The sequence below is a fragment of the Schistocerca piceifrons genome, chromosome 4 (genome assembly GCF_021461385.2).
Source record: "Schistocerca piceifrons isolate TAMUIC-IGC-003096 chromosome 4, iqSchPice1.1, whole genome shotgun sequence".
NCBI classification, from domain to species: Eukaryota; Metazoa; Arthropoda; class Insecta; order Orthoptera; family Acrididae; genus Schistocerca; species Schistocerca piceifrons.
The window spans coordinates 457,160,207-457,174,184 of record NC_060141.1 but is presented as its reverse complement, the minus strand read 5'-3'; the positions used below and the strand labels follow the sequence as shown (position 1 = coordinate 457,174,184).

Genomic DNA, 13,978 nt, shown 5'->3' with positions numbered 1-13,978 from the left:
CTCGAGAGTGCAGTGAGACAAAATGGCGACAGGAGCCGAGAAAGCGTATGTTGTGCTTGAAATGCACTCACATCAGTCAGTCATAACAGTGCAGCGACACTTCAGGACGAAGTTCAACAAAGATCCACCAACTGCTAACTCCATTCGGCGATGGTATGCGCAGTTTAAAGCTTCTGGATGCCTCTGTAAGGGGAAATCAACGGGTCGGCCTGCAGTGAGCGAAGAGACGGTTGAACGCGTGCGGGCAAGTTTCACGCATAGCCCGCGGAAGTCGACGAATAAAGCAAGCAGGGAGCTGTTTTCATCTTTCAACAGGATGATGCTCCACCGCACTTCCATCATGATGTTCGGCACTTCTTAAACAGGAGATTGGAAAACCGATGGATCGGTCGTGGTGGAGATCATGATCAGCAATTCATTTCATGGCCTCCACGCTCTCCCGACTTAACCCCATGCGATTTCTTTCTGTGGGGTTATGTGAAAGATTCAGTGTTTAAACCTCCTCTACCAAGAAACGTGCCAGAACTGCGAGCTCGCATCAACGATGCTTTTGAACTCATTGATGGGGACGTGCTGCGCCGAGTGTGGGAGGAACTTGATTATCGGCTTGATGTCTGCTGAATCACTAAAGGGGCACATATCGAACATTTGTGAATGCCTAAAAAAACTTTTTGAGTTTTTGTTTGTGTGTGCAAAGCATTGTGAAAATATCTCAAATAATAAAGTTATTGTAGAGCTGTGAAATCGCTTCAATCATTTGTAATAACCCTGTATTAATAATTATTACTATGAAGACACAGTTACTTACCTGCTGACTAAGTTTTCATTAAAGAAACTTCTATAAGAAAGGCCAACAAATGTAATACAAGAGGAATATAAAGAGGTGTACTAGTAGGTCGGTGAAGTAAGAAACCATGATAAAGATTGGAGAGTGATAAGACGTGAAATCTCGATCTGAAGGCCTGCAAAATTTAGATCGTGTAAGTTAAATTAAACAAATTTTCATTTACAAGTACAAAGCTGTGGGAAACAATCATATTGACATGGAGGCAGCTGCATTCTGCAGGTCACAGCAAGATGTAAATGATGCAAAACAATTGATGAATAAAACAGTGGAAAATCCAAGATTGAATGTAACGTTGTTATGAAAAGGATAATTGCTACTCACCATATAATGGAGATGCTGAGTTGCAGATAGGCACAAGAAGAAGACTGTCATAAAATGAGCTTTTGGCCAACAGAGCCTTTGTCACACACAGACAGACAGACAGTGAGTGAGTGAATTTTTGGCGAAGGCCTTGTTGGCCTAAAGCTCACTTTCTGACAGTCTTTTTTTGTTGTGCCTATTTGTGACTCGACACCTCCGCTGTTTGGTGAGTAGCAACTATCCTTTTCATATTCATTGTGAATAAGTATTCATAGTTTAAATAATAAATCATCTAGAATGCTGGTGTTCTTGTTTGCTTCTTGTACAGAATTATAGAACTGCTGTTCATTCTCCTGGCTCAGTGCAGTTTCTGCTTCATAACTAATTTAGCTATGATTTTTACAGAAATATGGCTCAGTGGGTTACGTTCCAGGCTACAAAACTAAAAGTTTGGGGTTCAATCCCCTGTTGGTCCTACAATTTTATCTGTTACTTATCACTCCTTCCACCCCTAACAATGACATAAATTCCAATTCAAGTTGCACTATGTTTCGGAGTGCATGATGAAATGTAGGTCCGACTCCAACTGGCTATATTAGTCAGTTCATACGTGGGAGAACATAAAGGGCACACCACTATGCCTAGTAGAGCACTACAGTGTTAAGGTCAACCTTCAGGTTGAGCTTTACTTGCTTTACAAGTGCAACATGAAAATATTAATGGGCGGATGACCTTAGCAGTTACATTACTTACAGAGTCCAATTCAACTGTCTCTGCACCTGTTGGTACCTTCTCCCTTCCTCTACTAATGTGCATGAATACGCTAATTAAGGCCCCAAATGTGAGTATGCAGCTGACAAAAACTCTTAATCTGCAGCACCTTCCTTAAGTTGTTAATACTATTGGTTGTGGGTGTCTGCTTGATATAATTATGTAATTCGTTCATGTTTATGATGCTACAAAATGAGCAAACCAAGCAAGAACTTGGTGGTTACTAATGACTAGCATTGACAAACATTTAATGTAAAGTCTCCTAATACTTTTGTGGAATGCTGCTGAACATCCTGGGTCATTCGAAAATATTTTAGGATTAACTCTGAGTAAGCTTTCCTTTAGAATAGGAACAATTTTTGGTCCACTATGTGTGTTCATAATATTGCAGCACACTGGCAATGTTTCTGATTGAGAAAGTGCCAAGAGACAGCGGAAATACTTTTTCCAACTATCTACACAAACTGCAGTAATTGCTTATCATCCACGATTTAAAAATAAATAGTTCACCTGCATTGCTACCTGTGACCAAGGGAAGCCTACGACAGACCACATACATATAAAAAAAAAAAAGAAAGAATTAGGCCACTAGTTTCAAATGATGATGCATCATAAAAAGATAATTTTATTTTAAATGTGATGTGCATGGAGGAGCTAAGATTGAATTACAACTAATTTTGCAAGAAGATTACAGCAGAATTGATGATTTCTCAGTTTTTGATGAAGGTATTGTGATTTGAAAGTCTTGTACCGCTGTCCTGAAATAAAGAAAATTTCAGGAAATGTATCATACTGATATCCTCTTTACATGAGTAAAACATATTTTCTCTAGTGCGTCGTAATGACAAAGCTTTGAAAATGAAATAAACTTTCTGGTGAGATGTTTGAAAAAGAGAGTTGTTTTGAAAACTCATTTAAAAGCAACATAAAGTACATCTAATAAATGGCAAAGAATTGGAACAATAAATCTCATTTGATTTCAAATTTATTTAATTTTCACAATGTTTTACATTCACAGATGGCATGTAAGTGAATAATGTTTTCAGTAAATATTTTTATTCGTTATTCGTGAGTAACAAATATTGATTTTGAACCTGTATGTGTCATTCATCATTTGAAGAAATGTTGTCCAACTCTGGTGGTGAACAAAATGCATTGCACACTGCAAATGCATGGCCGATGTGGAAGTTACTGTGAGCCCGTGATATTCACGTGGTTGTGGAGAAGTGTGTGACATCCGCATGGCTGCATCCAAATGCTCACTCGCTTATGTTGTTAGGCAAGGAAGCATCAGTCATATTCGTCAAGTTCCGCCAACATTCTCGAAGTGTATTTGTGCTCTCTCAAACAGCAGGCATGTGCAGACCATGTGGATAAACCACATGTTTGCAGGGCTCTATTTCCTTGACTTGTGGAAAGCACTCAATACAGGTTTACTCTGTCACCCGATGAGCCAAATGCAGGTGTACAGGATATCAGACTAGCTTTGTAGTTGGATTGAAGAGTTTGTTGCAAACAGAACACAGTACGCCATTCTTAACTGATAGAAATCTTCAGATACAAAAATGGGAAAGACAGAGGCCAGACAGATTCATTGCAGGAATTCTCAATAAGTATAGTCCACCTGTGAGAGAACTTACAAAACTCATTCAACTGACACTTGAATATTGTTCTTGAGTACATTGCCCTTACCAGGTAAAATTAATAGAGAGAATAAAGAAGCTTTATTCAAATAGAGCATTGCTTTTCATTTCTGGTTTGCTTAGTAAGTCCAGTGCCAGTTGCGACAAGAGAGGTGTCGTACATTGTGGAGAAGTTTGTCACAATTCCGAGAGTGCACATTCCTGAAAGAGTTGCCCAGTCTTTTGCTTTCTCCCACAAAAAGATTATGAGGATAAAATACAGGAGATTGAAGCTCATGCGGAGGATTAACAAAAGTCATTCTTTCTGCATGCTACTCATGCCTGGTGTTGGAACTGAGGAAGTGACGATGGTACATGATGACTTTCTCTACATTCCTTAAGATGCTTTGGAGAATATCGATGCGTATGTAGATACTCCAAGGAATAATTTTTGAAAATGTAGTGTGTGTGTGTGTGTGTGTGTGTGTGTGTGTGTGTGTGTGTGTTATTGAACATACTTGTTTATAAATCACTGTACACAAAACTCAAAATAATAATAATAATAATAATAATAATAATGGATTAGGGTTAATGTAAGACAATCATGTAAATGATCAGCCTGTTGTCATTGTGAAAATATCTAACTCCATGTTGTTTGTTATTATAGCTGACACCAGAAGCTTTGCATGACAATTCTCAGAAAATGTGTGGAGTAATTGCTTTCATGATCAAGCAGGAAAAGAACTTGTTCAATATTCCACCAAAATTGGCTACAGATGTTCGTGCTTTCTGGATTGAGCATAATAAATCAAGAATAACACCGAAGGTTCGACAAATATCATTTTCCTTAATCTTTTTTCACAGTTGTATCGAAGTGCTCCAATGTCTGAATGAACAAATTTTGTACATAATTTATCAAAAACTTTTATTATTACTGTTTCAGTTTATTATTTTAGTAAATATGTACTAAAGAAGAGAACTCAAGATCGGCCAGAGTGGCCGAGCGGTTCTAGGCACTACAGTCTGGAACTGCGCGACCCCTACGGTCGCAGGTTCGAATCCTGCCTCGGGCATGGATGTGTGTGATGTCCTTAGGTTAGTTAGGTTTAAGTAGTTCTAAGTTGTAGGGAACTGATGACCTCAGAAGTTAAGTCCCATAGTGCTCAAAGCCATTTGAACCATTTTTCGAGAACTCAAGGCTCTCAACTTTTGGGAGTTATGTACATTATTTCTGTTGGCTTATTAAGTACAGTAGAGAATTGATTGTCTAAATAGGATTAGCTGGAATTGTGGTTAAGTGAAAATGTTCCAGTCAGCAAATTCAAATTTGTGCACATCCTTTTTTGAAGTTCCATTGATGCAGCATTTATTGATTTCTGGAAAGCATTTGACTCAGTACCACACCTACACTTTTGAATGTTGGGCTCCATAAGGTTCCCTTTCTGTGCAGCGGCCGTGGAATATAAAATTATAAAGAATGTAACGACCAGTTGTGGAAACGTAATTTATCCATCTTGTTGCAAGTATATTTCGACTGATATCAGCCATCATTGGTACATTATTCTAAATGATACATGCCATAAGTAGAAGTACTGTCCTTGGCTTCATAATAGAAATCTTCCAAGGATAGTACTTCTACTTATGGCATGTATCGGTTAGAAAAATGCACTGATAATGACTGATATCAGTCAAAATTGATTTGTAACAAGATAAATAAATTATGTTTCGGCGACTGGTTGCTACATTCTTTATAATTTTACACCTACACTTGTAAAAATTTTGATCATATGGTGTATCAACTGAAATCTGTGACTGGATTGACTACTTTATGGCAGAGAGGTCACAGTGTGTTACCTTGGATGGAGAGTCATCATTAGATGTAAAAGTAACTTCAGGTGTGCCCCAGGGAAGCGTGTTAGGACTCTTGTTCATGTTGTATATTAATGACTTTGCAGATAATATTAATAGTAACCTCAGACTGTTTGCAGATGATGCAGTTGTCTGTAATGAAGTGCTGAATCAATGAGACTGCATAAATATTCAGTCAGATCTTTATAAGATTTCAAAGTGGTGCAGAGATTGGCAACTTGCTCTAAATGTTTAGAAATGTAAAATTGTGCATGTCACAAAAAAATATTCTATGACTATAATATCAGTGAGTCAGTTGGAATCAGCCAACTTGTACAAATATCTGGATGTAACCGTTTGTAGGGAGATGAAACGGAATAACAACATAGGCTTGGTCATGGGTAAGGCAGGTGGTAGCCTTGGTTGATTACTAGAATATTGAGGAAGTGCACTCAATCTCCAAAGGAATTTACTTAAAAATCAGTTGTGCATCTCATTCTAGAATATCACTCAAGTGTGTGAGACCTGTACCAAATAGGACTAACAGGGGATATTGAACATATACAGAAAAGGGCAGCACGAATGGTGACAGGCTTGTCTGACACACGGGAGAGTGTTGCAGTGATGCTGAATAAACTGAACTGGTAGTCTCTTGAAAATACACGTAAACTCTCCTGAGAAAGTCTGCTAATGCAGTTTCAAGGAGCAGTTTTAAATGTTGGCTCCATGAACCTACAACAACCTCATACATATCATGAGAACAATATTAGAATACCTACAGCATACACAGAGGCATTCAATCAATCATTCTTCCTTTGTGCCATATACAAACAGAACGAGAAGAAACCGTAATGACTGGTACTATGGGATGTACCCTCTGCCGTGCACTTCACGGTTATTTGCAGTGTTAATATAGATGCAGTTGTTGGCAAAAGACTGGACAATTTGGCAGTTTCTGCCTATCGACCTATAGCAACCTGTAGTGACTGGTGAAGGTGAAGTGCTGGCTGCTGCAGAAGCTGCATACGAAGCATGGTCAGCAGCAGACGGAAAAGGAAAAGCATGCTTGAATTTTATGCATCAGTCCCATGAGCTGAAGCAAGTAGGGAACTGTGTATCACATCAGGTGTGGCTTAAATCTAGGAGTCCAAAGGACTTGCTTGCGAAGCAACACCGCTCAAATGCCTCACTCTTTACAAAATGCAACATAGCTATGATGTGACACAATATAGCACTGAATTCTTCAGTGTTCTTGACAAGTTACAAGCAAAGGGTGATCAGTTGTCAATAATTCTGCACTACAATCTTCAAGATGTCTACACCTTTTGAAGCCCATGACAGTCTACCAGATGTCGAGATTTTAAAAGTAAAAATGTTGGAAGAAAAACGCAAAAATTCAGAAAGGCAGTGAAAATGAGTGTGCCATAATGTTCATTAAATTGGATCAATGTTTCATGAACAAGCCAAGAAGTTGCTATGAGTGACAGTGACACATTGGAACAAAAATCAAAACTAAAACAAGAAAGGAAAAATCATCATACAAATGCAGCTTTTGTAATAAGAGGGGACACAAAGAAGATAAGAGTTTTTCAAGAAGAAACTAAGTGTGCAAGTTGCAAAGACTCAACAAACTCAGTGTTGTTCTTCTGTGAATGAGCCCTCTCTCTAGTTTGGTGGTTTCAATATTAGTTAGTGCATAGTCAGTGGTTGCACATCACACACGTGCAATTAACGAAAATTCACACAACAGAAACGCATGTGAATTTAATGCTTGCAGACAAATGCCACGCCAGTAATAGCTAAAGGTAACATATGTATCATAAGCGAAGGTAGTGGCACCAACTGCATAATGCTGAAAAACTCTTTATATGTGCCAGAACTCGGAACCAATCACATTTCATTGGCAAAGATTGTGGACGACAGTCGCACCGTGACATTTGAAAAACAGCACTTGCAGTTACACAAGATACTAACGGTAAAACCAAAGTGACTGCAAACAGAGTTGAAACTTGTTTTATTTACAAGAAAATGGGCCAATGAAGTGTGTCGTTGCCAAGCTGAAAGTTACAAAAATATGATATGTTAACGTGGCATGGTTGATTAGGCCCCTTGAACTTGCACGATATGATCAAAATGACCAAAAAAAGAGAATATGGCAGGTTTGAAAATCAGTGATGTCAATCTCTATAGATCACTAAGGGTCTTGAAGGAAAAAGTGTGTCCATTCCTGTTACCAAACGAGAAGGTAACTCAAACTTCTGGAGTTTATCTACTCTGATGTCTGTGGGTCAAGGAGACAGACACTTCAAGGTGGCACAACATTTTTTTGTGATTTTCATAGATGACCACTCTAGATGGTGTCAAGTCTATTTCCTTCAACATAATGAGGAAGTTCTCAACAGATTTGTTGATTTCAAAAACCTATCTGAAAATCAGAGTAGTCATAAAATTAAATTCTTTGAGTCAGACAAAGGAGTACTGCAATAAAAGACTGGACTCCTTCCCCAGGATGGCAGGAATACACTAACAGTTCCATACACCATTAAAATGGCGTTGCTGAAGAAAAGGGCTGCTCATTGGTCAAAGCAGCCCATTATATGCTGCTTGAGTCAAGGTCGAAACCACCAACACAACTAACTACATCCAAAATTGTTGCTTTACATCTTCATCTACACCCATACTCTGCAAACCACTATGAAATGCATGGCAAGGGTATGTCTGATTGTACCTGTTATTAGGGTTTCTTCCTGAACCATTCACATACAGGGTGGGAAAGAATGATGGTTAGAGAGACTCTGTGAATGCTGTAATTGTTCTAATCTTGTTCTCAAGATCCCTATGCGAACAAAACATAAGGGGTTGTAGCATATTCGTAGAATCATCATTTGAACCTGGTTCTTAAAACTTTGTTAGTAGACATTTTCGGGATAGTTAATGTCTATCTTCAAGAGTCTGCCAGTCCATTTTATTCAGCGTCGCTTTAACAGTTTCCCATGGGCCAAACAAACCTAAGGCCATTCATGCCGCCCCCCTCTGTATATGTTCGTATTCTAAAATGGGTTGTACAAGTGATTCTTAAGCAATCTTCCTTGTAGACTGATTGCACTTCCCCAGTATTTTACCAGTCAACCAAAGTCTACCATCTGCTTTACCCACAACTGCGCCTAGTGATCGTTTCATTTCATATCCCTACAAAGTGCTATATCCAGGCATTTGTATGAGTTGGCTGATTCTCACTGTGACTCATTGATATTATAGTCATGAAATACTACATTTTTCATTTTGTGACGTATACAATTTTACATTTCTGAACATTTAAAGCAAGTTGCCAGTCTCTGCACCATGTTGAAATCTTATTAAAATCTGACTGAATATTTGTACAGACTCTTTCAGACAGTACTTCATTGTAGATAACTGCATCATCTGCAAACTGTCTGTCCACAGAGTCACTGATACACAACATGAACAGCAAGGGTCTTAACACACCTGGGCCACACCAAAAGTTACTTCATCTAATGCTGACTCTCCATCCAAGATAACATGCTGTGTCCTCCCTACCAAAAAGTCTTCCATCCAGTCACTAATTTCACGTGATACCCGATATGATCAAACTTTTGTCAACAAATGAAGGTGTGGTACCGAGTCAAATGCCTTTCAGAAATCAAGAAATACTGCATCTACCTGATTGCCTTGCTCCAAAGCTTTCAGCATGTCATGTGATAAAAGTGAGAGTTGTTTCACATTGCCAACATTTTTGGAATCCATGCTGGTTGGTGTGGACGTGGTTATCTGTTCATTATGTTAGAGCTCAGAATATGTTCTAAGATTCAACGGAAAATTGATTGTCAAGGATATTGGAAGTAGTTTTGTGGATCACTTCTACTAGCCATCTTGTAGACTGTTGTGACCTGTGCTTTCTTCCAACTACTGGGCACAGTTTTCTGTACGAGCAATCTATGATAGATTATAGACTGAAGAGGGGCTATCTCAGCTGAAATACTGGTTTAGAATATATAGAGTTTTGATCGGGTCTTGGAGCTTTGTTTAGATTTAACGATTTCATCTGGTTTTCAACACTGCTGACACTAATACTGATTTCAGTCATCTTTTCAATGGTATGAGGATGAAACTGGGGCAGTTCTCCTGGGTTTCCCTTTGTAAAGGAGCATTTGAAAATGGAGTTAAGTATTTCAGAGTTTGCTTTACTACCCTCAATTTCAGTTCCTGTCTCATTTGCGACATACTGGACACTAACTTTGGTGCCAATAACAGTCTGTACACATGACCAGAATTTCTTTATTTCTTTGGCCTTTGGGGGAGATTATTTGACAATATTGTGCTACAGTAGTCATTAAAGGGTTCACCATTGCTCTCTTTACAGGGAAATGTGTTTCATTCAACATCTCTCTCTCTCTCTCTCTCTCTCTCTCTCTCTATAGCCATATGCATTATTTTTGTGTCAAATATGCAGTTATCACTGTTTCTTGAGAAGTGTCTTTACAGTGACTGTATACTATCGTAGTTCCCTCCCTTTATGAACTGCTCTACTGGGCTTATCTATCCACTGCATGGTCAACTGTCCTCTTAAACTGGAGCCATAATTCCTCCACATGCTCCTGCAATGTGCTAAAGGTTTCATGTTCGTCATTCAGATACGATGCTACTGATTTTTTATATAGTTTACTGAAAATATCTTTCTGCTTGTTTTAGTTGCTTGTTGTACTTTGGTAATCATTGTTGTTACAACCACATCATGGTCACTTAGTACCAATTTCACTGTGGACATCCTCAAAGAGATCAGGTCTGTCATTAGATCTAATATATTTCCATCATGAATGGGGTTCTGAACTATCTGTTCTAGATAGTTTCCAGAGAAGACATTTAGTACTGTTTCATAGCATATCTTATCATGCCCAGCACTAACAAAAATGTAATTTTCTCAGTTAATTGGATGATTAAATTCTTCATCTATGATTACAAAACAATTGGAGAACTTATGTACAAGTGAATTGAGATTCTCTCTCTAAGTTTTTGATTACATCAGGATATGAGTCTGGTGTACAGTAGAAGGATCTAATTACCAATTTATGCCCACCCTTGATACTGTGGATACAAAGATTGTCTGATGGATTTCCATCATTCTGATTCATACATTTGGTCAAAAGGACGTTGTACTGGGAAAAAAAAGGTGTGATTGGTGCTGAAGGGATTTTTGTTGGCTATTCATACTGTGCATAGGTATCAAGAGATAACAGGATTCACATGTTGAAATGTGATGTCCTTCGATCAGTTTCTAGCCCAAACAAGCTGATGAGAAATTTAATGAAGCTGAATGACATCACCACCAAAGACAAGGCATCAGCGTGAATTCCATTGGAGGAGATTTCAATAATGATACAAACACTGAATCAGAGACATCATCAGGCAATGAACCTCTGAAGGAGACTGACTTCCAATCAATACAGGCCAAGAATTTAGTCCCTACAATGACTTGTTAAATTGTGAAGACAATAATTCTTCAAGCATCACACCTGCTCAAGAGTTTGTGCCAAACACTTATCTGATATTTCCATCATGATACTGACTTCATTGCAAATGCGACAAAGGTCAGTGACAGTGATGCATTGTGTGGACCAGATCATCGAGAGTGTTATGAAGCTATATATGATTATATCAGGTCGTTATTGAAAAGTGATATCTGGGGCCATTGTAGACAAATCAACAAATTAAAGGGTAATTGACTGTAGGACTGTTTTGAGGAATAAATTCAGAAGTGATATATCTTCACTGAGAAGATAACCGAGAATGGCTGCATGAGGATTCAATCATTGGCCTGGAGTTGACTTTGTGGAAATATTTGCAATAATTGACAAATCATTTAGGCTACCCAAGGCTCTGTTAGTCAAATCTGAATTGCTTGTCTTGCAGCTGGAAATCACCACTGCATTTCACAGTGGTGTAATTAACACAGTAAAAATTCACTGGTCATATTCTTGGTCTAAAGATGAAAAATGAAGAGAAAGATAATCATATAGTCAAGAAGGCAAATGACATGCTCCAAACACCAAAATTCTGTGATAAAGTTCACAAATTTAGAAGAGCCATTTTAAGTTGAATGCAACCTTAAAATCAATTATATTGCAGTCTACAGATTCAAATCTGTGTGTTTATAAACAACGTAAGAAACTTCCAGTTTTCCTACTCATTTATGTAGATGACACTACAATTGCTTCAGCAGACAAAGAAAGGACAAAACAAATCAAGAATGGTTTATTGATGAGATTTCACATCGTGGCTCATGGTGCTGTAAGATGTTATCTGGCCATTGAATTAAATCAATCTATTGACGTAATTACATTATATCAGAGTGGTTATATCAGAGAAGTTTTTACATGACTGAATGCAAGCCAGTAAGGACTCCATTGCCAGTTCGGAGCAAGTTGCATACAACAGCTATGAACACAGAAGGTGGTATTCATTGTTCAGTCTGAGAACTTATTGTATTATTGATGTACATTGTTTTCAGTACTTGACCTGTCATACACTGTACAGTCAATAAGCTAAGCCAGTACAATAACAGTCATAATTCTGTTCACTGGCAAGAGGCTAAGACAAGAAACTGACAAACTTCAAGGAGAAGGAAGGACATCGTCTCAAAAGGTGGTTACATTACATTTTATCGGAAAGTTGAGTGCAGCTATGTGTTCATGCATCAGTTGTTGTGAGAAGCTCATATTTGTTGAGTTGTTACAGAAACAGGGGAGTTTGCATTAAAACAAAAATTTACATTGTCGAGTGTTACATAAAAACACATTGTCGAGAGTTACATAAAGACACACTTCATCAAGAAATGTAAAGGAATGTTTCAAGCAAAGTCTCCTGCTAGGAAATTCCCCGTGATCAACACTATTTGAGATCTGTAAAAGAAATGGACGCCTTGATAAGATGCGTTGTCCATTACAAGAATGCTGGAGGGCTCTAATTTGGGCAGAACATCTCTAAACTACTTAAGAAGTACTTCACCATTAATTTCTTTGTGATAGTCCCCTGTTTTCTTAGATTCAAAAATTAAATCACCACCTTCCACAAAACCACAGTTGTTACCTATATGCATAATAATTCCTTTTCCCATCGGGTTTTTTATCATTTGTAACAGACCTGCAACAAAATATTGCCTCTTATCAGTAACTGTTTCCAGCCCATACTTTTTGTCTGACATGTCCCACATTAACGCAAGTCTCATCAAGGTAATAAATATTATGTTTCTCACATCTAAATTCATGAATCTCATGAAGATAATGCCTCCTCCACAAAGAAATATCATCTCTGTCTGGTACTATACTAATTTTTTTTCAAACTGGGAACCAATGCCTCGCATTAGTTTTTAAAAAGTTGTCCTTTTAAAACTGGGCAAGTCATCATTGTCATTTACCAGTTTAAGTGCCTTATCTATTGTGGGTGCTTCGTGCCTAGTTTCTGAGGAAAAATGCGTGCACCTTTGATTGCATAGCACTTTTCACAAAATCATCACTCTTTTGCAAGACATATGATTGATGTTTCCACATCTTCCCTGGTGTGGAAAGTTTGCCGGTATTCTGTTTTTCTTTCCACACACTCAGAACACTTGACACTGAGATACCAGTAAATTCAGAAGTCACTTCTGCAATCTGCCATATCACTAGCTACAGATACTTTTCTGTAAACTTGTTAAAAACATTCAGAACAATCTGTTTCTCACCACTTTTTAATCGTGTTCCATGCACGTTTCACGACGGAGGCAGAAGCAGCCTTGGTCATTTTCACACTATGTATTAACAGCACGACAATCAGTGCACAACAGTACACACACTGCGACTGTACACGATTTTGGAAATACAAAATACATAGCTAGTGCATGACTAAGAAAAACGTAGATGGTTGTTAATACAGTAGATGATGATAAATTATCTTTTACAGTAACACAGCAGTAAGATATATATAATAAGGACCTACTTTCAGGAGCGTAACAACACTGGTGTATGTGTGCTACGGCTGCTGACCAATCAGCGCATTTTTGTTTGTTTACATCAGGTTTATCTTTGTGATGAACGGAGTGTAGAGGTGATTAACCAGTACATGAGGTGTACCAGTTTTACTTGGGACATCCTCTATATCTGGTCTGATGCTAAACTTCCTTTTTTAAATTTATTCCTTACTGTTTGATCCATGACACAAAGCATTAGAGTAGTCAATAACGCGTGGGGTAAAAAAAGGAAACATCCAAGATACGATGTATTCTTTTGTAGAAGTTCGATTTATAGTGGAGTTCTTACTGTCAAGAATAGATTGCCAGTGGGATAGTGATAATCATATTCCATATTTAAACTGGGAACAATTTGCGTTAAATCACATACTGTGTTCAGAAATGGGCACATGCATGACATTTCCCAGTTGTGCGAAGGTATACTGACTGTGCTTTGTGTGTTTTCACAAAACCTGTACAGTTACATTGTGCCGGCTGTTGTGACTGACAATTCGCAATGTTTCACAAACACTTTTATTGATGTAAGTTCACAATGTTGATGACTGAACATACAAACGAAAGGTAACA

At 38.1% G+C, this 13,978-nt stretch overlaps 1 protein-coding gene across 4 annotated transcripts in view; it reads left to right on the top strand.

The window, feature by feature from the left end:
- Positions 1 to 13,978, top strand: part of LOC124794933 (rho GTPase-activating protein 19) — a 140,591-nt gene that overhangs the window by 83,855 nt on the left and 42,758 nt on the right. For all 4 annotated transcript variants that reach the window (XR_007016629.1, XM_047258648.1, XM_047258647.1 and 1 more), the window contains exon 6: positions 4,208 to 4,366. Coding sequence is in view for 3 of the 4 variants with exons in the window: in XM_047258648.1 (XP_047114604.1) it covers positions 4,208 to 4,366 (159 nt within the window). In the remaining variant the exon portion in view is untranslated. The remainder of the gene's footprint in view (positions 1 to 4,207; positions 4,367 to 13,978) is intronic.